At 42.5% G+C, this 26,035-nt stretch overlaps 1 protein-coding gene across 2 annotated transcripts in view; it reads right to left on the reverse strand.

The window, feature by feature from the left end:
- The window catches only part of CDKL1 (cyclin dependent kinase like 1), a 54,043-nt gene that overhangs the window by 3,371 nt on the left and 24,637 nt on the right, over positions 1-26,035 (reverse strand). For both annotated transcript variants that reach the window (XM_054690296.1, XM_037503298.2), the window contains exons 4-8: positions 16,466-16,538; positions 14,045-14,135; positions 13,247-13,447; positions 10,092-10,174; positions 404-460 (exon numbers count right to left, since the gene is read on the reverse strand). In XM_054690296.1, the coding sequence (XP_054546271.1) occupies positions 404-460; positions 10,092-10,174; positions 13,247-13,447; positions 14,045-14,135; positions 16,466-16,538 (505 nt within the window). The remainder of the gene's footprint in view (positions 1-403; positions 461-10,091; positions 10,175-13,246; positions 13,448-14,044; positions 14,136-16,465; positions 16,539-26,035) is intronic.

Below are 26,035 nucleotides of genomic sequence, written 5' to 3' on the forward strand. Positions count from 1 at the left end.
TTTACACAATGCTATATATTTCTAAAAACATAAAAATAAATTTAAAATCAAAACCTACTTCAAGAACACTAGGGAGTTGGCTACTTAAGGGGATCTTATGGCTGCACATTTTTTGAAGAAAAGAATTTTTTTTGTAAAATATCGCCCCTCTGAAATTTCTATTTTGTGTCAATTTAGATTTCAAATATAATATTAGGTTTATTTAAAATGAAAAACAGATGTTTTCACTGTAATAGAATGTGACCCATTTTAAAAACTGGAAATATTTATACTTTTCAAAGGAGAAAAAGTATACTAATGGAGCACTTTTCAATTCATGAATTGACATAAATCATTCAGATTCCCCAATGGTAACAGCGGCTGTGTACTTTACTTTCTGGTCTGTTAGAAGTCCTGGTTTTACCTTTAGGAGTCCCAAGGCAGGAAAAGAGATGTTTGGAAATTTTAATTCCAGTGGTTCCTGTTTTAAAAAAAAAGGAAAGAAAAGAAAAGGGGGTTTTATTTATAGGATATTCAAAATTAGGTTGCTTCAGATTGACTTTCTTTTGAGTAAGAGCATCATCTTCCCGGCATCCTTCTTCCCTCCTCCACCCTCTGCACACCCCACCTCCCACCTGAAACAACCTCCTATGTCAGTTTCACAAGCTCCTTCTTTCCCCACCTCCAAATTGCTTCTCAAAATTTTCTTCTTAACCACTCCCTTCACTTTCTGAAGTGCTGATGCAAGTAGCAAATTATTAGGGAACACTGATGAAAGAGAGGGGAGAACTTGTCAAGTAATTGTTATTTTTTTCTGCCTCAATTTATAGAGTGTGCCTTTTCTCAGAACAAGCTTTGGCATTTATATAAAATGTTCTTAATTATTACATTTGTTGACATTTATATAAATTCAGAATAGAATTTTTTCTACACAGATGAAGAGATGCTTCTTGGTTTTCTAGAATAAACACTGTTATCTCCTCCCACAAGAGAGTGATGTTTCCCTGATCATCACACTGTTTATAAAGAGCCTCCCTGCAGACATTCATCACTCTCCCTTTGGCCACATGGGATATTGTGCTCCAGTCACATGATGGAGACAATCAGTAATAAAAACCTATAAAGTGGGAGGAAGGCCAAAATTCTGGCAGACAGACAGGCCAGTTGAAGAGATGTACCACCGACACAAACGGTAATGGAGCAGGGAGGCCAAGGAAATGAGAGCCAGCAAGCTGACTTAAATGAGCACTGGCCGGGCCTCCCCGGTGGCGCAGCGGTTGAGCGCTGGGTTGCGAAGCTGCCCGCGGCCACCGGAGGAGGGTCCCACATGGCGCGCAGACCTCTCCTGGCGCCCGCTGCTCCCCTCAGCAGTGTACTTCGGTCCTTCTGCCTGCTCTGCTCCCCGCTCTGGCTCTGGTGAATTCTCTCACCCTCCCGCGCTTCTGACTGTACCCAGTGCTTGTATAAATAAATCTTTAAAAAAAAAAAAAATGAGCACTGGCCAAGCTGACTTAAATGAGCAAGGACACTGTGTGTAAAAAGATGGCGTGTGTGAGCTGGACGATGGAGTGGCCGGCCAGCACCTCTAATGAAACACAGTCTTGGGTGATGTGCCAAGTAAAAGAGCACCAAGTTATTTGGGACTGGAAGCCACCCCCCAATAGCCAGTTCCCCAGAGTACACTTACTAAGCTCTGATACAAGGGCCTCCGTTTCGGAGTTTCCCAAGATCAACAGGAAAAATAATCCTACAGGAGGTTTGTATTAGTCTTTGAGAGCCTTTTTCTCCATAGCTTAGATATGTCCCTGGCTATTTCTGTGCATTGAATCTGAGCCCCGCTGGGGACTGACACAGCACCGCTGACACTGGGTTCTGCTGCCTCAGCCGCGAGCCTGAGACAAGGTCCACAGGTTGGCTGCGATGGACGGGCCCATCCTGCCTGCTTAGCCGGTTTTCCAGCCCCAGGAGCAAGCCGGCCTCCTCCTGCGAGCTTTCCAAATGACCGGCAGAGGGACAAGGGCACAGATGTCCACCAACGCAGCCCCCACAAGGCTTCTTCCTGTGTTTCTGTCAACAGGAAATCCCCTGCAGGACAACCTCTGAGAAACCATAGGAAGTTTTTTACGTTTATGAAACCTGGTTGTTTCTGAGGCTTCACTGGTAGACAAGCGAACAGGAAATCTCTAAGGGAAATTTTGTGTGCAACTGGGACCTTCCAGGTCACAGGGAGCAGCTGGGTCACCTCCCATATGCCAGATGTCATTCCTGCCTCTGTGTCTCAGCCTGATCCAGCATGACCCACTTTTCCTATTGCTAGTGCTGCGGAAGGCGGGCAGTGGGGAAGCGGAAAGTGGAAGCCTTTGTTGCAGGATAAGCCAAGAGGTTGAGGGAACAGACGGCTCAGATGCAACTTCCATCTGGACACAGCCATCGGAGGACTAGTTTCTATTTGAAAATACCTTCCTTAACAGTACATTTCAGGATTTCACAAACTTAATTGTGCTCTGAAATATTTAGAAGACATTAAAAATATAAAAAAAATAAAGAAAATCCCTTGTTAATATTTCAGCATATGTCCTTGCAGCCATTTAGTTCACAAGTGTAAAAAATTTTGCATGATTTTCTAGAGGTTGTCATTATTTTGTATTTACATATGTCCATATGTGTATATTTTTATTTTTATTAAAATTATGTCATATACACACAGAAACAGTTTTTTTATTTAGCAATAATGTGTAGACTTTTTTTAAAGGTGAATATATATAAATCTAATTATTTTACTGACTATATGGTATTTCTTTTATAAGAATGTACCAAGACTTATTTAATCCCCTATTGATGGAACACTAAAGGAAATGACTTCTATTAAAGAATGCTACATCAGGGTTCTCCCTGGAGGTGCAAGGGGTTAAGTCTAAGCACTATGAAGCTATCCGCAGCCACTACAGTACGATTTCAATTCCCAGCCAGGGAGGTGATGCACATGGCACAGCAGACCTCTCCTGTCTCACCCGCTGCTCCTCTCAGCATGTATTTTTAGTCAATCCCCCTGTTCTGCTCCCCACTCTGTCTCTGGTGAATCCTCTTACCCCTCCCCACCTCTGGCCTACACCCCAGCTCTTGTATGCATAAATAAATTAATCTTTTAAAAAAAGAATGCTACATCTTTATATTCTTAGTCTAATGGTCTAATAGTCTAATGGTTTCATTGGGATAAATTCTTAAAAGTGGCTTAAGAGTATGCAATTTTTTAAATTTTTCAGTTTTTTAAGAATGAATGTTTTTTCCACATTGGCCACACAGGAGAGGCACTGGAGTGAAGCTGGCCAGTCAAGTTCACTGCCGCTTTCTCCCATGTTCTGAGCACAGTAGAGAAGGGGTTTGTACACTGCTGGATTTTCCTAGATGGTCTTTGCCTAAGACTTGAATGACTCTGAACTACTAGCTTCTGCAACTGAAAATGATATTATTTTCAGTTGCAGGTGAGGTTAGGCCAGGCAGTTCTACATTCCTGTCCAGCATGCTGGCTACACTCTGCTACTAGCAGGCTTAAATTGACACTGAAGGCCACGGTCTTACTAGCCAATTTGCTGTGATTTTCTTTTTTTTTTTTTTTTTTTTTTTTTTTTTACTTTTATTTTTTTTTTTATTTTTTTTTTTTTTTATAAAAATTTATTGTTATATTCCCCATACAATTGCAGCGCCCCATTCTGACCCCAATCCCTCCCCTCCCGCCCCCGCCCCCTAAAAGTGTCTCTGGTTCATAGTTTTTTGTTGATTTTGATTTTCACTTTCTTATAGTTATTCATTTTCCTGGTCCCTTATTTAAGTTTTCTAGATTCCTGCTATGAGTGAGACCATCCGGTATTTTTCTTTTTCTTTTTGGCTTATTTCACTGAGCATGATCCCTTCCAGCGCCATCCATGTTGCTGCAAATTGCATGTGTTTATCTTTTTTGAATGCTGAGTAATATTCCATGGTATATATGTACCACATCTTCTTGATCCAGTCATCTATTTTTGGGCATTTGGGTTGTTTCCAAAGCTTAGCTATTGTAAACAGTGCTGCTATAAACATAGGGGTGCAGGTGTTCTTTGGAATTGATGTTTCTGTGTCCTTTGGGTAAATACCTAGGAGTGGAATTGCTGGATCATATGGAAGCTCTATGTTTAGTAGGTCCAGAAATCTCCACACAGCTCTCCACAGTGGTTGGACCAGTTTGCACTCCCACCAACAGTGCAGAAGAGTTCCTTTTTCTCCACACCCTCGCCAGCATTTGTTGTTGCTAGTTTTTTTAATATGTGCCATTCTCACTGGTGTAAGATGGTATCTCATGGTAGTTTTGATTTGCATTTCCCTGATGGCAAGTGATGTTGAACATTTTTTCATATGCCTGTTGGCCATTTGCATTTCCTCTTCAGAGAAGTTTCTTTTTAGCTCTTCTGCCCATTTTTTGACTGGATTATTTTCTTTGTTGTTGCTGAGTCTCATCAGTTCTTTGCAGATTTTTGTGATCAGTCCTTTATCATTAGTGTTGGGTGCAAAAATGTTCTCCCAGTTGGTGGGGTTTCTCTTTGTTTTTGTTATTGTCTCTTTTGCTGTGCAGAAGCTCTTTAATTTGATGTAGTCCCAGCTGTTTATCTTTGCCTTCACTATCACTGCTTTGGGTGATGTGTCTGTAAAGATGTCTTTGATGTGCAGATCACGTAGTGTTTCGCCTATATTTCCTTCTATATATTTTATGGTTTCAGGTCTTATGTCTAGTTCTTTAATCCATTTTGAGTTGATTTTTGTGTATGGTGTGAGGTAGTGGTCAAGCTTCATTCTTTTGCATGTAGCGACCCAGTTTTCCCAGCACCATTTATTGAACAAACTTTCTTTGCTCCAATGCATAGTCTTTGCTCCTTTGTCAAAGATTAGTTGACCATAAATCTGTGGATTTATTTCTGGATTTTCTATTCGATTCCATTGGTCTGTATGTCTGTTCTTGTTCCAATACCATGCAGTTTTGATGATTATGGCTTTGTAGTATAGTTTGAAGTCTGGGAGTGTGATGCCTCCATTCCTTTCTTTTTTTTTCAGGAGAGCTTTGGCTATTCGGGGTTTTTTGTGATTCCATATGAATTTCATCAATAATTGTTCTATTTCTTTGAAGAATGACATTGAAATTTTGATTGGAATAGCATTGAATCTGTATATTGCTTTTGGAAGGATGGCCATTTTAATAATGTTTATTCTTCCAATCCATGAGCAGGGGATGTCTCTCCATTTCTTTGTGTCTTCTTCTATTTCTTTTAACAGTGTTTTATAGTTTTCTTTGTATAGGTCCTTTATCTCTTTTGTTAGATTTATTCCCAAATATTTGATTTTTTTTGTTTCAATAACAAAAGGGATGGTTTTTTTTATTTCTTCTTCTTCAGATTTATTGTTTGTGTATAGGAAGGCTACTGACTTTTGCATGTTGATTTTGTATCCTGCCACTTTACTGAACTGATTGATGAGTTGAATTAGCTTTTCTGTGGAGTTTTTGGGGTTCTCTATGTATAATATCATATCGTCTGCAAATAGTGATAGTTTGACTTCTTCTTTTCCTATTTGGATTCCTTGGATGTCTTTCTCTTGTCTTATTGCTCTGGCTAGGACTTCCAGTATTATATTGAAAAGCAGTGGTGAGAGTGGACATCCTTGTCTTGTTCCAGATCTTAATGGAATTGCTTTCAGCTTTTCACCATTGAGAATGATACTGGCTGTTGGCTTGTCATAGATGGCCTTTATGATGTTGAGGTATGTTCCTTGTATCCCAAGAATTTCAAGGGCTTTATCATGAATGGGTGTTGCACTTTGTCGAAAGCTTTCTCAGCATCTATTGATATTATCATATGGTTTTTATATTTCTTTTTGTTGATGTGTTGGATAACGTTGATTGATTTTCGGATGTTAAACCATCCTTGTGCCCCTGGAATGAATCCAACTTGGTCGTGGTGAATTATCTTATGGATACATTGTTGGATTCTGATAGCTAAAATTTTATTGAGGATTTTTGCATCAGTGTTCATTAGGGAGATTGGCCTATAGTTTTCCTTTTTTGTGTTGTCCTTATTCGGTTTTGGTATTAGTGTAATATTGGCTTCATAGAACGTGTTTGGTATTGTCCCTTCCTTCTCAATTTTTTGGAAGAGTTTGTGAAGGATAGGCACTAATTCGTCTCTGAATGTTTGGTAGAATTCATTTGTAAATCCATCAGGTCCTGGGCTTTTGTTTTTGGGGAGGTTTTTAATTACCATTTCAATTTCGCTGCTTGTAATTGGTCTGTTTAGGTGTTCTATTTCTTCTTTATCTAGCTTTGGGTGATTGTAGAGTTGTAGGAATTTGTCCATCTCCTCTAGATTGTTGAACTTGTTTCCATATAACTGTTCATAGTAGTTACTGATTATTCTTTTGATTTCTGCTGTGTCCGTTGTGATTTCTCCTCTTTCATTTATGATTCTGTGTATTTGTGCTTTCTCCCTTTTTTCCTTTGTGAGCCTGGCTAGGGGTTTGTCTATTTTATTGATTTTTTCAAAGAACCAGCTCTTGGTTTCATTGATCTTTTGGATTGTTTTTTTAGTTTCAATTTCATTTATTTCTGCTTTGGTTTTTATTATTTCTTTTCTTCTACTGGTTCTGGGGTTTTTTGTTGTTCTTTTTCTAGATCTTTGAGCTTCGAGATTAGGTTGTTTCTTTGAGTTCTTTCTTGTTTTTGATGTGAGCTTCTATTGCTATATATTTTCCTCTTATTACTGCTTTTGCTGCATCCCATACATTTAGGATATTGGTGTCCTCCTTGTCATTCAATTCAAAGAATTTTTTAATTTCTTCTTTGATCTCCTCGTTAGTCCAGTGGTCTTCCAGTAGTGTGCTTTTAATCTCCATGAGGTAGGATAGTTCCTTGCCTTCTTTTTATGATTTATTTCTAGTTTGATGCCTTCGTGGTCAGAAAAGATGGTTGGTATGATTTCAATCTTGGTGTATCTGTTGATGTTTGTCTTGTGCCCCAGTATGTGATCGATCCTGGAGAATGATCCGTGTGCGCTTGAGAAAAATGTGTACTCCGTTTTTTTTGGGTTTAGTGTTCTATAGATGTCTGTTAAGCCCAAATGCTCTAGGTCCTTATTTAGAGCTTTAGTTTCTTTACTTATTTTTTGTCTTGTTGATCTATCCATTGTTGATAGTGGTGTGTTGAAGTCTCCCACTACATATGTGTTTTCTCTGATGTCTGTTTTCAGAGAGGACAACAGTTGTCTGATATATTTTGGTGCTCTTTCGTTTGGTGAGTATATGTTAATGAGTGTTATTTCTTCTTGAAGTATTGTCCCCTTAATCATAATGTAGTGACCATTGGGGTCTCTTTTTATTTTTTTGAGTTTGAAGTCTGTTTTATCTGATATAAGTATAGCTGTTCCTGCTTTCTTTTTTGGCCCATTTGCTTGTAGGATTGTTTTCCATCCTTTGACTTTGAGCCTATTTTTATCTTTTGTAGCTAAATGTGTTTCCTGGAGACAGCAAAAGGTTGGGTTTTGTTTCTTAATCCAGGCTGCAACTCTGTGTCTTTTTATTGAAGAGTTTAGTCCATTTACATTTAGAGTTAATATTGATATGTTAGCATCTGTATTTGCCATTATGTTTGTCTTTCCTTTGATTTTATTTATTTATTCTTTTAATAACTTTTTTTTTTTTTGGTCTTCTTTCGTTGTTATTCGTCCCTCTGAGGTCTGGCTTTAGGATTCCTTGTAGTATTTTTTGGAGTGGGGGTTTAGTCGCAATGAAATTCCGGAGTTTCTCTTTGTCTGGGAAGGTCCATATTCTTTCTTCATGGAGGAAAGAGAGCTTTGCGGGATAGAGTATTCTTGGTTGGCATCTGTTTTCTTGGAGTCTGTTGACTATGTCCCTCCACTCTCTCCTTGCCCGTAGTGTTTCTTCAGAGAAGTCTGATGTCAGCCTGATTGGTTTTCCTTTGAATGTTATCTGTTTCTTCCCTCTTGTCAGCTTCATTATTTTTTCCTTGTCCTGGATTCTTGGGAGCTTTACTATTATGTGTCTTGCTGTGTTTTTCCTTTCGTCGTGGAAGTTTGGTGTTCTTCTTGCTTCTTGTATATCAATTTTCAGCTCCTTCTTCTCATTTGGGAAGTTCTCTTCAATTATATCCATGAATATTTTCTCTGTTCCTACATCTCTCTCCTCTCCTTCTGGAATTCCTATAACTCTTATATTTCCTTTCCTCATGGAGTCAGATAGTTCTCGAAGTCTTTCTTCATTCTTTTTCCTTCGTACTTCTCTTTCCTTTCTGTTTTGGTTCTTTTTATTTCTGTGTCTTCAAGATTACTTATTCGTTCTTCCATTTCATCTATTCTGCTTTCATTGCTTTTCCCAGAGTTCTTTAGTTCCTCCATTAATTCTTTGATCTCCTGCATTTCTCTTACTTCCCTCTTTAGGGACTCAATTTCCTTCTTCTGATCTATCACTTTTTTAATCATGGCAATTTTAAATTCTCTTTCTGGAAGGCTCAGAAGTTCTTCCAAGTTGCTGTCGTTGCAATCTGGGGAGTGGTTTTCTTTTTGTGGTGTGCTTCTTTCCTGAGGAGTTTTTAGGTTGCGTGTGGTTCTTCTACTCCCTACTGTCTGTTTTCTAATTTGTCGTATGCGTTGGGACACTGTGTTGCTCGGACTGACTGACATCTTGGGTGAACTTCTCCGCTCCCCTCTGGCTCTTCCAGGAGCCATCTCTGTCTTCTGGGGGAGATTTCTGCTGGTTTTAGGCAGTTTTTACTGAAGAAATGTCCCTGTTCTCAAATGGCGAAGCGGGATGCAGTCCCTGCGCCTCCGGTTTCAGGCACACTCTTCTGCGCACCCGGTCTGCCCCGGACGTGGGTGCCTGCTCCCTCTGTGGGCTCAGACTGCTGGTCGGAAGCGGCCTGGCGTGGAATAACTTCCCAGCTGGCCACTGGGTCCTCCAGAAACCTTCTGCCCTTTTCAAGCAGTCTTAAGAAATGTCCTGTTTTATAGGGTGTTAGTGACTTTTTTTTTCCTGGTCGCTAGGTGGCGCCAGAGATCTCTCCTATTGTCCTTGGGGGGCTGTTTTTCGCCTCCCCCCACCCCGTGGGACAGAGAACAGAGCGGGAATGGTAGGGTACACCTCAACAGCTTTGGGGTGCTGTGTCTGCCTTATGCCCCACCGTCGTGGAGAAACCACGCCCCGAATTTTCGTGCCCCGGGTCTCAGTTCAAAGCCCTCAGTTCCAGGATGCGGGCTGTAGCCCAGTTCAGTGGCGCGGGAATGGCGCCTTTTGCACCCCGCTCCCGTGCCTGGGCGCCTGGTTCCTGCTCACTCAGGGAGGGACCTTCACCTCAGTGAGGACCTCCGTGAGTCTCCCCGCAAGCCTAGGTCGTCTCCCCGCAAGCCTAGGTCGCAGGCGCGGGGACCTGGGCAGCCGCGATCCAGGTCTGCACTTGCTTTTCAAGTGTGCCGAGCGCGCCGCATTTCCGCGCCAGCTTACCGGCAGCCCGGGCTGTGTGCGCGTCTCCCGGGGTCTTTGTTCTTCTCTAATGGCGCCCGGAGCCGTTCGCTCACCGCCGCAGCTGCGGATCCTGCAGGGTTCGCCTCAGCTCCCGTTCACGGGGTGTGGTGGCTGCAATAGTTCCTTTCCACGCACAGTCCCGCTTGCTGCGTCGTTTGTTCTTGTTGGCCGTTTTGGTTTGTTGTTTCCTCCTCTCTGCCGGTCGGAGAGTGCCGCCTCTGCGGGCGGGGGAGGGGAGCAGGGTTCTGCGCTTCCCTCCCTTCTAGTCCTCTTTTATGGCCACTTTCTTCTTCGGGTAGTTTGCTGGAGTCGTCCGTTTATCTTCCGTGTCCCAGTTCTCACTGGGACCTGCCGCTTTTCCTCCCTATTAACTTTTTTTAATTTTGCTGTGATTTTCTTTACCACTCTTAGACCGACCTTCCAGTGCAAGCTGAGCTATAGCTCAGGCAGTGACTAACACCAAAACCTAGTCAGCCTGAAACTCCATGTAAACAGAAAGATCACCACTTAAAGCATCATAGTCCTGACACACAGGGCTCTTCGCCAAATAGGTTACTCACCATATCTTCAGGGTCTGGAATTTTCACCCCATTGAAGTACTGATTTGTGCTAAATACTTGCTGGTGCCTAGGAATGAGGTCTCCTTTGGACAAGAAGAAAGTGAGAGCAAGTTAGCAAGCACTAATCTATGGTTTACCCCATCTTTGGTGTCTGTACCCCTGTCTAGGTTCAAGTTTTGTCTTCCAGTCAGAGGGAGAAGCATTTGGGCAGCTCTCCACTATCTGCATGAGACCTACAGTAGACAAACTGCAAAAGCACAGGGGAGGCCCAGAAACTGAAGGCCAGATGAATCCTGAGGGTCAAGATGAAAGCATTCACCTAGCACTTAGAGCAGGGACTACCACATAGCAAGCACTCAACCAATATTTGAAGAAGGAAAGAAGAGAGGGAGGGAAGAAGAAAAGAAAAAAAGCAGGAAATAAGGAAGAAGGGAAAGAGGGAGGGAGGGAGAAAAAAAGGAAGGAGGGAGGATAGGAAATCATGAAAGATCTTCCAGCTAAAAGGAATACGTTTCAGAGTTGCAATCACCAGTTCTTGTTTTTTCAACTAGCAATCACTTGGAAATCCCACTTTATTTATTGTTTAGAAGCAATAACAAAATCATATCTATATTCTGGGGTATTTTTTTTTAATTATTTCCTTTTTTTTGTTTAAGATTATTTATTTATTTATACAAGCACTGGGTACAGTCAGAAGCGCGGGAGGGTGAGAGAATTCACCAGAGCCAGAGCGGGGAGCAGAGCAGGCAGAAGGACCGAAGTACACTGCTGAGGGGAGCAGCGGGCAGCAGGAGAGGTCTGCGAGCCATGTGGGACCCTCCTCCGGTGGCCAGGGAGCTGCCGGGGATCGAACCAGCGCTGCAGAGGCTGCAGGCAGCTTCACAACCGCTGCGCCACCGGGGAGGCCCTATATTCTTGGGTATTATATGAACTTCACCCTACATATATCTTAGCCAAATGAGTTAAAATCATCCTCACATAAAATTCTTGGGATGTTACACTTGAAGAGTAATTTTGCTGAAAGATGTATAAGGAGATACTCAGAGGGTACTTCCAGGTCTACTTCCCAGAGAAGAGTGAGAAAAACACTCCCTGCCCTCTGCCAAGGCCCCAGAAGTGCTGCCATTGGACCTGGCTGGAGTTCCTACCCCATCAGTCAAATGTGCTGATTTCTTTTGGAAATTGATCTTTCACTCAAATCTAAAAGTTGTATCCCATCCCATTTTGGATGAGCAGCCAAAATATCCTCTCTAATGCCTTACCCCAGTTTTCAGTGAGCTTCATCATGAGCACACTGCCTGTACTTTCATAACCCAGAGAGATGGAGGCAGGGCATGCAGAGGGGGTGCCCTAAAATCACCATGGGAAACACAGCAGAAGGCAGCTGAGTGCCCTGGAGGGACTCCAGGTTGTCTAATGTGTCACTCAAGAAAAGCCATTAACAAACATTTACCGCCTATAATGTGCAGGCATTAGTGGAAGATAAATGTATCTTTGGGAAGATGAAAGCACAAGATGAGGGGCCTCCCTGGTGGCACAGCGGTTGAGCGCTGGGTTGCAAGGCTGTCCTTAGCCTCTGCAGCACGGGTTCAATCCCCGGCCGCTGGGCGAGGGTCCCACATGGAGTGCAGACCTCGCCTGCTGCCCGCTGCTCCCCTCAGCAGTGTACTTCATCAGTCTGCCTGCTCTGTTCCCCGCTGTGGCTCTGGTGAATTCTCTCACCCTCCCGCGCTTCTGACTGTACCCAGTGCTTGTATAAATAAATAAATCAATCTTTAAAAAAAAAAAAAAAGCACAAGACAAGGCATTGGTGACAGGAGGTGCTATAAGAGGTTAAAGGAAAAATTGCTCACTTTAAATTGGGATACTCAGGGATCCCTGACTTTTTGGAAGAGGGCAATTCCTGCTGATAGAGCTTTTCATCTGCTTCTCTCTCTCCTTCCTTCTCCCCGCCCTCCCCTCAAGAGTAGAAAAAAAGGAAAGGGCCTCCCTGGTGGCACAAGGAGTTAAGCACCGCATTATGAAGCAATAGTAGCCTCTGCAGCAGGAGTTGGATCCCCAGCCGGCCAGGGAGCAACCCACATGGCAAAGCAGACCTCTCCTATCTCGCCCATTGCTCCTCTCAGCAGTGTATTTCGTCAGTCTGCCTGTTCTGCTCCCCACTCTGTCTCTGGTGAATCCTCTAACCCCCCGCATCTCTGGCCTGCACCCCAGCTCTTGTATGCATCAATAAATAAATCTTAAAAAGAAAAAAGGAAAGGACGTTGGGGTGGGAAAACAAAACAAGAAGAGTGATGCTACTTTCTTCCTGACTTAGAAGGTTGACAATCTTCCTTTACCAAAATGTTCTATTTGGTAGAGTGAATATGAGTTGGTAGGTTATTTTTGGGGTCCAGAAACACTATTGCCATTAATTTATATGGATTTTTTTAGGGTTTCTAGACCCTATAATAACCAAATGAATCATACCAAACATGAACACTACCTACGGATGGGAAGAACCCATACGTCTGAATAATCCAAACTAGTCTGGTAGGATGAGTCAAGGACATCCAAAGAATGAATTAGTACATCATAAGATATGAAATAAGGGGCCTCCCTTGTGGCGCAAGGGGTTAAGATACAACCTATGAAGCTGTCCACAACCACTGCAGCACGAGTTCGATCCCCAGCCAAGGAGCTACCCACATGGCACAGCAGACCTCTCCTGACTGGCCCGCTGCTCCCCTCAGCAGTGTACTTCAGTCAATCTGCCTGTTCTCTGTTCTGTTCCCCACTCTCTCTCTGGTGAATCCTCTCACCCTCCACACCTCTGACCTGTACCCCAGTTTTTGTATGCATAAATAAATCTTTTTAAAAAGGATATGAAATAAAGCATAATAGTATTTTGTGAACTGTTACGCCCTTATAGAAAAGTAAGTTTCTATTGTTTCTATGATCATTATTCAGTCTGATTTGATTCAAACTATGCTGAAGAGAAAATCTGATGTCTTTTTGGGCCATTTGTACCTACCCAAAAATGTTCATTCTTTTATTAAAATAAATGTGAACATCTTTATTGGAGTCACTTGAACATTCAGATGAGACTAGAAACTTGGCTCTGCCTTGCACTGATATGGGTAAAACTATCCAGTTTCCCCAAAAACACCACTTACCCAAAGTTTTCCTAATCAGATAGAGTTGATCCACGTCTGATTTTCCTGGCCACAAAGGCAACCCTGAGAGCAGCTCAGCAAAGACACAGCCAATTGCCCAAACATCTACCGGAGGGCCATACTGCGTGTCCCCAACCAAAAGCTCTGGGGAGCGGTACCACCTGGTAGCCACGTAGTCTGTGTAGTAGTCACTTGGGCCAGCTGGCAGAGATGGAACATGGAAAACAGAGAGAGCGCTGGAATCCTGGAATCAAAACTGGGAGGGGGCAGACCTGACACATCAAGCTTGGGCCCCATCTTGTGGCTTTTCTAAATCAGTGGTTCTCAATACTGGTTGCACATTAAAATCACTTCCAAATACTTGGAATATAGTATTTTTTAAATTACTGATGTTTCGGCCCCAACCCAGTGCAAAAAGCCAAAAACCCTGGGGGGAGGTACTTGGGGGTGTCAGTAGAGTTTTTATAGTTAGAGCTTATAGTTCCCCAGATGATTCTAATCTACAGCCAAAGTTGAAAACCACTCTTCTATAACATTATTTCTGTAAAGTATAATTTTAGCAAAAAATGGTAGAAACCAAGAGGGGAACATACTTTTTAAGAACCACTGTGGCATAATTTATATATAGCATACATTTTAAAACCACCGCATGTGTCTACATCTTTCAGTACTTACAAAACTGTAATTTATATCAAGCTTATGCCCTAAATTATAAGAGCTATCTTTCTATGGCATTTGGATCTTTATCACATAAAGAATCTTTTCATCTTTTACATTTAAGAAAATGTCAATACTCACTCAAAAGCCGAGCAAATCCAAAGTCACAAAGCTTAATCACTGAATGTTTTGTGATGAGGATATTTTCTGGCTTCACATCTCTATGTATGCACTAACCGCAAAAACCAAACACACACAGATTATTAAAGAGAAATGACAGTATATGAGATAATCAAAACACATTAATTTTTAGCAAATATTTGTTAAATAATCTGAACCTCACACAGGCCTTTTGGATAATAAGCTGCAAAACAGCAGCTTAAAATAAATCTAGTACCACACCTATCATAGCTTGAATCATCTAAATTCCAGAAGGGCCCAAAAAGACAAACAAGGGTGAATAGGAAAATGAGAGTAGGGTAGTCACATGTAACAAAAATGCAGGACACCCAGTCAAATTTGAATTTCAGGTAGACAAGGAATTTTTTGTGTATGTTCCATGACAGCAGGATTACTTATCTGACTCCACCTTTAGCTGGGTGTCTTGTATCTAACTTCGCAACCTGAAGTGACAGGGCAGCGTATAAGGCTCTGGATGAGGCTGCACCATGATTGTGGGAGCCACAAGTTGGGGCATAAGCAGAGCCACAATGCAGTTGTTTAACTGAGAACAGACACCATCCGCCTGGTAAACAGGACAAGCCCTGGGCCTGCTGAGATAAGCTGGGGTAGAGAAGGGCGGAACCACGAGCTTGCCAAGAGACCTCCCTTCCAGCTCTGACATTTGTCCTGACAAGATAAACAACAGTAGGCTATGTTCACCCTCTAGGGACAGTCGCTAGATGTCAGCTCTGTCTCACACACATCAGGTCTTCTCAGAGCTGCATCTATCCCACAGGATGCAGCCCCACACCCGAGGTTAGACTCTAACCTTCCAAACTACGGTGGACTTTGTTTAACGGGGTGATCTTAGTGAGAAGGTTTAAGAATCTTTACATGCTTTTCTCATTAAATAACCATTTTCTTGGCAAAGAACAAATCAACAACCTAATTAACAATTACATAAAAACAACAGTTGGGTCAAAGCACTGTTTAGGGTTCCTAATAATCTTACCCTCTCCCAAGCTTTTCCTCTTTCTGGAGAAGAATGTTGGATCTATCTGCAGTCTGACAGGCCCTGCTTGGCTTCAGTTAAAACCCTGGGGTATTCTAAACTTTCTGTTGAATAGAATTTGGACAGAGGACAGAGAGTCCTCTTGGGGCTGGTTGTTACTCCAATGGACCTATAGGGTGTGAAATCAGTGTGCCTGTTTCCCCATGGGTATTTATTATTCTGGAAAAATTGGGGGCAAGGAGACAATTTCTGAATTATTTTAATACAATCTATCTGGTTCTCAAAGTGAATGCCTCCGAGATCGCTTCACATATCACTATAATTAGGTACACCCGCAAATATCACCATGCCAGATGGTCAAAGAACTTTGTAAGCAAGAATGTGCCCCTATTTTGTTCTGGGAATTCTTTACGAGTTTCTATGCCCTCCCCCCACAGCACATGTGGCCAAGTAGAGTCTAGGGAGTTCTCCAGGGAACTGTGGTATGCATTATATTTGTCTTCAGCGTCTCTGATCTTTCCCAGCAGGGCTCAATTCTGACTTTCTTGCCCCAGCATTCTAAAAGCCGCTGTCAGGAAACTGACGGCCTTCACCCACAACCAACAGCAATTTCAAGTGTCCACCTCCTCCCCAACCTTCCAGCTCACATAGGTCTTGACAAGGATTAGAGCCTTCAGCTCAGGAGGGAGAAGCTCTGGCTGCTCTCATTTTGCCATTCTGAGAAGGCAACTTTTCTACAGGAAAACTCCTGTAGAACGGCTGGAGGAAGAGGCTTCAGCCCCACCAGTTAAGTGGACCCTGCCTTCTCTAGGATGACAGACCATAGTCAACCTGCCCTCGTGGCCAAAATGAAGCTCTGAAAATAGAATCTGGTTTCTATGTGCGAGGTGGGCAGTGTTGCACTGGCGGGAGCCCGGCTCCCCACCATCTGTGCAGTCACACCAGCTGGGCACAGCCCACTGAGCCTCCACTGGGCCTCCCTGTGGCCGGAAGTGTCAGAGGCTCCCACTGGGCTCCTTCCTTCCAGCCTGGGCACTCCTGGGACTGTGCCTACTGCAGCTGAATAGACACGAGTCACCAGGGGCTCCCCTCCCCAATTTCATAGCCTTTTGAGGGTATCAGACCAATATAGATGGGAATAAAAGGGGTTCTATCTTAAATCTGAGTAGTTTCTATTCAATATAAACATGACTACTTCTTAAAATCATAAAAATGCATCTTTAATGCAACCTTACAAGAAGGAATAGTTAGGTGGGTATTTTTAGCCTCTACATATTCCAACTAGGCTTCAGAAGATGTACGTGAAAAATTATATAAGCTTTGAACAAAGGCTCCAACTCAGCTCAAGGGAAGCCTTCTGATTTTTCAGGGGAGATCAAGAGACTTACGTTGTGTTTATGGCAAAAATTTACAGCTTGCAGCGTTTGCCAAGTTATGCTCTTCACAAGATGTTCTGGTACCCTAAAGAAAACAAAGAAGCGGTACAACCACATTCTTTAGAGGAGCTGTGGGATTCAGCTCAAGGAAAGGAAAAACCAAACTAAGACACACTTAAGTAGTGAAAACTCCTAAGTGACACATGAAGTCACCTAACTTGTGCAGCAGTCATTGCAGAGGTCCAAAGTGTAAAGAACACGTGATCAGCACACTGTTGAATTCCAGAGACAGCAAGCTAATAATCATGCCAGCATTGATGTCGACAGGCAGGGCCACATACAACCTCACAAGCATCTTCCTTCCCCACACTGCTCCTCACTGGTCACTAGCTGCACCCTGCTCTCGTCACCCCACCCGGCCGTCTAGCAGTGTTTAGACACAGTGTCACTGTCCCAATGCTTCTTTCCTGACTCTAAGCTTATATAACCAGGCAACCAGGAGCCCCAGCCATCTTCTGTGGGATTTAGAACTAGAAAAAGGCATCTCCTCCAGGCATTAAAAAAAAAATAGGCAATGCGTGAAATGAACTACAGTGAGAGTACATTTATTTTCAGAGACTTCCACCCACCAGCTGGACTTAACTGTTTTTATGATCAAACATTAAATAACAGCATTGTGGTATCTCAGGCAGAACAAATAAGTAAACCAGGGAGAGAACTCTTGAGTAGTGGTACAGACACCTACAAAAAGTCACTTCCAACCTCTGGGAGGGACTACGAGGCCACTGCTGTCACAGACCAGATGTTCAGGAAATCCTCTCAGGCAGGTCAGAGGGCACTTGAACAGTGGGGTGATGTGGAGGAAATGGAGAGCCACTTCCAGGAAGAATAGCTGGAACATTTCTGGGCCAGAACGATGACCCTGGGCTTGAAAGAGTTTCCTTCCAAATTCCTTATTCTAGTGGCATATAAGTACAGACGCTAACACTATCTAGAAAGAAGGCCCAGAAAATTACAACTAAGAAGGAGACATTTCAGGGGAAATGAGTTTTCCTACATCCACTTTCTGTGCAAAAAAAAAAATATATATATATATATATATATATTTACTGATAATTCCATAAATTAAGTATTCATATAAAATTATTGGTGAGGGGCAACTTTAGTCTTCAAGAACATTTCCCAAAAGAAATAATGCAAAAGGAGCATTTAAAGGTAAATTATGATAGCAAATCATTAATGCTCCTCTAAGGCTGAGCACATTAGCTCATAATTCTCAAATGAAAAACTCTGTATAAGCAACCTAGTGTTTTCTTGGGCTTTTTTATTACTCTGTTTTTTCTCTTGAATGTCAGGGCCTCCAACTGTCTCTAAGATCCTTTTCAGTTGATGACAGGAGCCAGGGTTTTCACTGTTGGAGGAGGGAGTTACAAAGATGGAAGAGAGAAAGACAGAATCGGTTCTGTGGTGTTGGACTGGACTTGGGTATTCGCATCTGGACAGAGGGTGCTGTGCTGGGAGGGGTGCTGTCTTATACAGGGTGCTCCTAGGTCTCAAGCTTCTCTGCTTAAGACACTTGAAGTAGTGGTTAAGGTAGTGAGAAGTGGGCAGACTTGGGTTATATTTTAAAAATAAATTCCTTAGGACTTCCTGAGAAGTTGCATGTGAGACATGGATAAGAATCAAGACCTAGCACCAAGGTTTTGGCTGTGTAGCTGGGTGATGGCAGAGTTCTCTCCGGAGCAGAACACTGGGGTTAGAGCTTCTGAGGAATGAGGGGCACAGACGTCGAAATGCTTATTGGACATCCAAGGGGAAGACTGTGTAGGCAATTCTGAATTCAGTGGGGAGGTCAGTCTGTAAATACAAATTTGGAAAGCATCAGCATATTTTTTTTTTAAAGATTTATTTATTTATTTATTTATTTATACAAGCACTGGGTACAGTCAGAAGCGCAGGAGGGTGAGAGAATTCACCAGAGACAGAGTGGGGAGCAGAGCAGGCAGACAGACGAAACACACTGCTGAGGGGAGCAGCGGGCACGGCAGGAGAGGTCTGCGCGCCATGCAGGACACTCGCCAGCAGCCGGAGATTGAACCGGTGCTGCAGAGGCTGCGGGCAGCCTTGCACCCCAGTGCTCAACCACTGCACCACCAGGGAAGGCCCAGCATCAGCATATTGATGGTATTTAGAGCTCTGGGACTGGATGAAGCCAGTTAAGGAGTAAATACAGTAAAAAGCAGAGGTCCTGAGGCCTGGCAACATGCAGAGCTCAGAAACAGGAGAGGAATTCTCCACAAAACTGGCACTGAGCATGGAGTAATCTAAGACAACACTCACAGTGCCAAAGGAAAGTGAAGGAAGTGTTTTAAAGGACTTCTGCAATAAAGCGGTGATTGAACAAACCCCTGTAATTTCACTCCGTCCTCAAACCTGACTAGAGCTCCCCTCAGCACTTTTGTTGTTTGTTTTAACAAAACCCTAAAATGTCAAAGAGAACAGAAGAGATAACAGCACATTTAGGAATCCAGAAAGCAGGTGGCTGAATGATAACTGACAACAGATCTTAGAAAGCTGAAAGCTAAGCCACAAGAAGGGGAAGTAGGGGACCAATTAATTACCAAAAAGAATCCTCAGAAGGCTCGGAACTAGCAGCCATGATTCCAAGGAAGTGGGAGGGGAAAAGTATAGCAAATCTGAGAAACAATGAACTAGATCTGCTTCTCTATTCTTTTCCAGTAGGGAGCACACTTCCCCCTACCTAGTGGAAGGCTGGAGTTATATTTTCTGGAGAGGATAAAGTAGAAAACATTTGGTAAGTTGAGAATGTGAACACTGCTTCAAAAACAGGGGATTAAATGATTAAAGACATACGAACAGTTGAGTGCTGAGATTCCCATGCCTTATCGCTTACCAGGTTCTGAGAAAGCTAGTGGCCGGAATTTACTCTCTGGGCAAATATAAAAGATTTTTGGGGTAAAGCTCAGGAGGAAAGATCTGAAGTTTGTAAGATTGGTGCTCCCTTAGCAAATAGCTCAGCCAGATAATTCCACAGTGAAGCTCAGAGCTTCACCAAGAAATTGCTTTACTTATTAACCATGGGCATACAACGAGAGCTAATGTAATGCCTCCAGAAAGCCTCAATAAGAAAGTTAGAGACAGGGACTGCCTGGTGGCATAGGGGGTAAAGTCTCAGCACAGTCAAGCTAGCCCCGGCCACTGTGGCATGAGTTCGATCCCTGGCAAGGGAGCTAACCCACAAATGGTACAGCAGACCTCTCCTGTCTCACCCAATGCTCCCCTCAGCAGTGTATTTAAGCAGATCTGCCTGTTCTGCTCCCCACTGTATCTCTGGTGAATTCTCTCGCCTCCCACACCTCTGGCCTACACCCCAGTTCTTGTATGCATAAATAAATAAAATAAATCTTTAAAAAATAAGAAAGACAAAAACAGACAACAACAACAAAAAAAACAACCTAAAACAATAAAAACTATAAAGTATGTAGAGAACAGTTTAAAAAAGTTTTCCTGGAGTAAAGGAAAGTTATTGCAGCTATGAAACAAGAACATGACAGTGTAAAAAATACAAAAGGATGATTCAGTCCAACATTCAAATAACAGGGGGTCCAGAAAAAGAAAATAGAAAAAAACAAAGGATGGGAAATCACTAACAAGAGTTCAAATTTTTTTTTTTCTCAAACAGAAAGGGTCCATCAAGTGCCAGCATAATGGATGAAAATCAAGACCCATATTTTCACATTTCAGAATGCTGTGAACAAAAGAGAAGATTCTACAAACTTTTGGAAATAAAAAATATGCCTTCACAAAGATCTAGAAAATAGAATGACAATAAACTTCTTAACAGCACTGGAAGACAGAAAATAGTTTTAAAATACCTTCAAAATTCTAAAGGAATAGTATTTACCACTATAGTCGCATATGTACTACAATGGAATGTTACTCACGTATGAAATAGAAGAAAATCCTGTTATTTGTGACAACATGGATGGACCTGGAGGGCATTACACTAAACAAAATAAGTCAGACAGAGAAAGACAAGTACTATATGACCTCAAAAATGGAATCTAACAAATGAAGTAAGCAGCAGTCCCTCTGCCCACCTGTGACTGTGCAGGTGCTTTCTTTTATCAACTCTCTCCCTCTGCAAGGCAGCAGCCTTCCTGCTGCTTGTGTCTATGCAAGTGTCTTTTACTTTCCTGTCCCTTTTTAAATAAACCTGTTCTTTGACTGAATAAATAAATAAATAAATAAATAAATAAATAAATGAATAAATAAATAAATAAATAAATATTTTTTAAAATTTAAAAAAAGTGAACTAATCTATACAAAGAACAGATGGGTGGTTTCCAGAGGTAGGGGATAGAGCAAAGGAGTTCAAAAGGTACATATTTCCAGTAAAAGCCCTGAGGGTGCAATATACAGAATGCTGTCTATAGTTAATATATTAACTGTATATACGATTCAGTATTGTATGTTTGGGAGTTGCTGATTGATTTTGAATGTTTTTATCACAAAAAAAATTGCAACTCTGTGGTAATGGTTTCAATTAAAATTATTCTGGGGCCTCCCTGGTGGCGCAGCGTTTGAGCGCTGGGTTGCAAAGCTGCCCCTGGCCTCCGCGGTGCTGGTTCGATCCCCGGCTGCTCCCCGGCCACCAGAGGAGGGTCCCACATGGCGCGCAGACCTCTCCTGCCTCCCGCTGCTCCCCTCAGCAGTGTACTTCGGTCCTTCTGCCTGCTCTGCTCCCCGCTCTGGTGAATTCTCTCACCCTCCCGCGCTTCTGACTGTACCCAGTGCATGTATAAACAAAACAAACAAACAAACAAACAAATAAATAAATAGAAAACATGCCTCTATAAAAAAAAATACTCTGATAATCATTTTGTAAAATATTTTATTTTTTAAAGATTTATTTATTTATGCATACAAGAACTGGGGTGTAGGTCAGAGGTGTGGGGGTGAGAGGATTCACCAGAGACAGTGGGGTGCAGAACGGCGAGTTGACTGAGGTGTACCGCTGAAGGGAACAGTGGGTGAGACAGGAAAGGTCTGCTGTACCATGTGGGTTAGCTCCCTGGCAGGGGATCAAACTCCTGCCACAGTGGCTGCCAATAGCTTGATAGTGCTGTGTCTTTAACCCCTGCACTACCAGGGAGGCCCTGTTTTGCAAAATATTTAAATAAGTGAAACTAGTTTGTTATACCCCTAAAACTGATACAATGTTATATGTCCATTATATCTCAATTAAAAAACAAACAAAATATGAACCAAGAGTGAGGATAAAAAAGACTTTTAAACATGCAGGGCAAGGTCTCAATCTTTTTCTGTTTTTAACCTCTCATACACTCTTACTCAAGAGGCCCTCATAAGGGTGCACACCACCAAAAAGAGTAAACTACAAAAGAAGGTTACCTAAGACAGAGAAAACTGGATACTCAACACAAGCGGGGAGCGATGGGAATGTCTAGGAGGACAGTGAAGAGAGATGACAAGATGATAACTACATTCCAGGCACAGAAAGCAGCCCATCCAGACTGCAACGGTGTGACTCAAGAGCCAGGAATGCTGAGGGTTGTCATCACCGTGCTCTCTGCCTTATACCATATAAAATAACTATGAAAAGATTGAATAAACTTAAAAGCTTCAGAGAGTCTGGGTGACTAGCCAGATCCTTAGGCTAAGGCAGGGTTTTTAGAGATGAAGCTTATGCTGGCAAGGGTAAGGAATCCTCCCCATTTTACAGCCTGTGTTTCCATACGAGGTAAATGGTAATCATGGCCGAGCTCAGAGTGGGGAAACACTGAAAGTGAAGGGGTCCAATTTTCATTTCCTCACTGTCTTTACGAGCCCCTCATTTCCTCACTGTCTTTACGAGCCCCCGTTGGGATTCTAAATGAAAGGCAAACCCCTTCAGAGGAATTATGAATAAGCACAACCTTAACTTGTGAGGGAAGAAGGAACTTGAGCTTTTCTCATGCACTTGGTTCCCCTCTACCATGAGATTAGGTGACTTCAGAAAAACCATGTCCCCAGTCCTCTTTGTCATAATATTTCAGAAGATGCTGGACAGGATCCAGCCAGAGTCTCTTCAATCCCCAGCCAATTGGGTAGGTTGGGAGGGATTTGTACTCCTGAAGATGTCAGCTCCCCAGAGCTAGAAATGGAGACCTAGGCACAGTTTGAGAAAACTGAGCAAGGACACTCCTTTTAGTTTCTGTTTCACACCAAGGTGGGAGGGGCTCAGGAGGGCATGCCTTCACTCCCTGTTACCAGAGGGTCTTCCTTGGGGTCTCTAGTCACCTGCTGAGAGCTGTCCTCACTCCTCTGAAGCCCACTGGACTGCCCTCAGCTCAACAGAAGCACTCCTTCTAAGGAGGGCAAGTGGAATATTTCTGCTGGGTTACAGATGGCGGGGGAACATTCCTGAATCCTCCACCTGTGTGACCTCATAGCATTCTCCCTGCTGCTTTTGAGAATTTTGTTTCATCCCCCAATACATAAAGGGTTGCCAACAGTTTGAGGTTTCATTATCATTAGAAATGTCTGTGGTCTAGGGCCTCCCTGGTGGCGCAAGGGGTTAAGTCCCAGCACTACGAAGCAGCCACTGCAGCATGAGTTTGAGCCACTGCAGGGAGCTACCCACATGGTGCAACAGACCTCTCCTATCTGGCTTGATGCTCCCCTCAGAAGTATATTTCAGTAGATCTGCCTGTTATGCTCCCGACTCTGTCTCATCGCCATGTACCTCTGGCTTACACCCCAGCTCTTGTGTGCATAAATAAATAAATCTTTTTAAAAAAAAGTTTGTAGGGCCTGCCTAGAGGCACAGGGGGTTGGGACGCAACCTATGAAGCTATCCACAGCCGCTGCAGCACGAGATCAATCCCCTGCCGGCCAGGGAGCTACCCACATGGTGCAGTGGACTTCTCCTGACTTGCCTGCTACTCCCCTCAGCAGGCTATCTTAGTCAATCTGCCTGTTCTGGTCCCCATTCTGTCTCTGGTGAATCCTCTCACCCCCCACACCTCCGGCCTGTTCCCAGCTCTTGTATGCATAAATAAATCAATCTTTAAAAAAAAAGTTTGTAGTCTAGATTTCTGCATGACTTTTTAACCAATTGGTGATGGATGTGCTTGGCCAAAATAAATAAATAGACCCAGAAAGAGGAAGAAACAGGAGTCCAATAAGTAGTGAATCAAACCACAGAGAATTGCAGCGGGAATTCCAAAATTGCGAAGAGACGTCCCAGGACAGTTGGGCAGTAGGCTCAAGCACAGCAAGCCAGAGAGACAGAGAATGGAGTGTTAAGACATGACAACACCAAGAAAAAAATGGAAGGCCTCCCTGGTGGCACAGGTAGTTGAGCACAGCACTGTGAAGCTGTCCGCAGCCTCCGCACCACGGGTTTGATCCCGGCCAGCCGGCGAGAATCCCACATGGTGCAGCAGACCTCTCCTGTCTCACCCGCTGCTCCCCTCAGCAGTGAATTTCAGTCATTCTGCCTGTTCTGTTCCCTGCTGTCTCTGGTGAATCCTCTCACTCTCCCGCACATCTGGCCTGTACCCCGGTTCTTGTATGCATGAATAAATAAATCTTTAAAAAAAATGGAACTAAACTGATGTGACTATACTGTGAGAATATATTCTAAAAAGTGAGAAAAGTTAGCAATAAGCTAAAGAATATCCAACACACTTACAAAGCAGGAAAATATTAATTTGTTGGAAAAGCACAAAAGGAAACACTAGCATGGATAAGATGTTCAGCTACAAGTAATATTTCCTTTGGTATAATTATGGGAGCAGTGAATACTGAATTAATAAAAATTTAATGTAACTGGGAGTAGAAAGATGAAGCAGAGGGAACAATGGTATGAGAAGTAAATCCTTTTTATATAACATGTAGCTAGATTTGATTTGCTACTAATTTTGTAAGAATACCCACACCACACCCCCCACCGAGTTAATGTCATTTTTCTTTTCTTGAAAAGTTCTCTTTTGGTTTTCGTATTAGGGAATGGTAGCCTCATAAAATGATGAGAAATGTTTCTCTATATTTACAATTTATACTACAATTGACTTATAGTTACAATTTATTTACAATTGATATTGTTTCTTCCTCAGAAGTTGGGTGGAATTCATTCATCAAATATCTTGATAACAGATAAAGAGAAAAATAGATACAAATCCACATCTTTGGGGGTAAGGTAAATTGGTTCAGTTTGGCAAAACCTATGACCCAATAATCCCATTTTGAGAACTTCTAAAGGAAAAGTACAAAAGAAGAAAACGCCTTTTGTGGGGAGATTCTTATAGCAGCATCATTTAGCAGATCAAATACTGAAAGCAAACTTAATACTCAGCAATGGAAGAATGATTAGATTAGATTAGGTAATGTACTTAAATGTAGTATCTCATAGTCATTAGTAATAGATCTATTACCAATATGTTGCAATATAGAAAAATGCATATGAAGGAATACTAAGTGAAGAATAGAACTGAAAGGGAAAACTCATCCTCTTATAGCAACACAGGGAATGTGGTTCCTTGTGTGAAAAAAACACTGGTTGCTTTTACCATGGTCTTTTGATTTACCGACACATTTATTTTGTCAGCATACCAAGACAGTATGTATTTCAAAGGTACAAGTAAATAGTAAACAAATTCACTGTCCTGATTTATAAACCCAGAATGCCAATATCTCCAAATTAGAAGTGTCTTGTTATATTAGGCAGATCACATGCAATCATTCAAACCTAAGAAGCCAGACAGCCATCTTCATCTATTTAATGTTGCTCTGAATAGCTCTGCCCTGATGCCTTCTGTATTGGTCTCATAAAATAAATCTCAAAAAAGCAATCATCTGACTCTCTAAGTTTGGGGGAGAGGTTGTACTGTAAACTGATGTCCTGATATCAAGATTAAAATGACAGAAACATAAACAACTGCTATATGAAAGTGAAGTAATCAAACTGATTCCTAAAATTCAATACACAGGGGCCTCCCCAGTGGCAAAGCAGCTTTGAAGGTTGAGCACAGAGCTTTGAAGCTTTTGAAGGTTGAGCACAGAGCTTTGAAGCTGCCCGCAGCCTCTGCAGCACGGGTTCAATTCCCGGCCAGCCAGGGAGATTCCCACATGGTGCAGCAGACCTCTCCTGTCACACCAGCTGCTCCCTTCAGCAGTGCTTTTGGTCCAGTCTGTCTGCCTGTTGGCTCCCCACTCTGTCTCTGGTGAACCCTCTTACCCTCCCGTACCTCTGGCCTATACCCCAGCTATTGTATAAATAAAAAATAAATCTTAAAAAAATTCATTATACATATGCATGTGAGAGAAATGATGAAGAAAGAACATGGACTTCTTTCTAGCATTTTTGATACAGAAGCTGTGCTGTCCACTACTGCTTTTCTGATATTTGTGATATTACAAGAAGCCAACACCATTCATCAAAACTTTGATCTATCTTAGAATAAATCTTATATTTTAAATTTGCTCATTTATAGTATTCCTTATGTCAGTCTTCTCTTTGACAGACCATGGTACATTGCCACTTGGAAATTAAGTTTT

Source organism: Talpa occidentalis, unplaced genomic scaffold (genome assembly GCF_014898055.3).
Source record: "Talpa occidentalis isolate TD23 unplaced genomic scaffold, MPIMG_talOcc4v2.1 talOcc4.11, whole genome shotgun sequence".
Taxonomy (NCBI): Eukaryota; Metazoa; Chordata; class Mammalia; order Eulipotyphla; family Talpidae; genus Talpa; species Talpa occidentalis.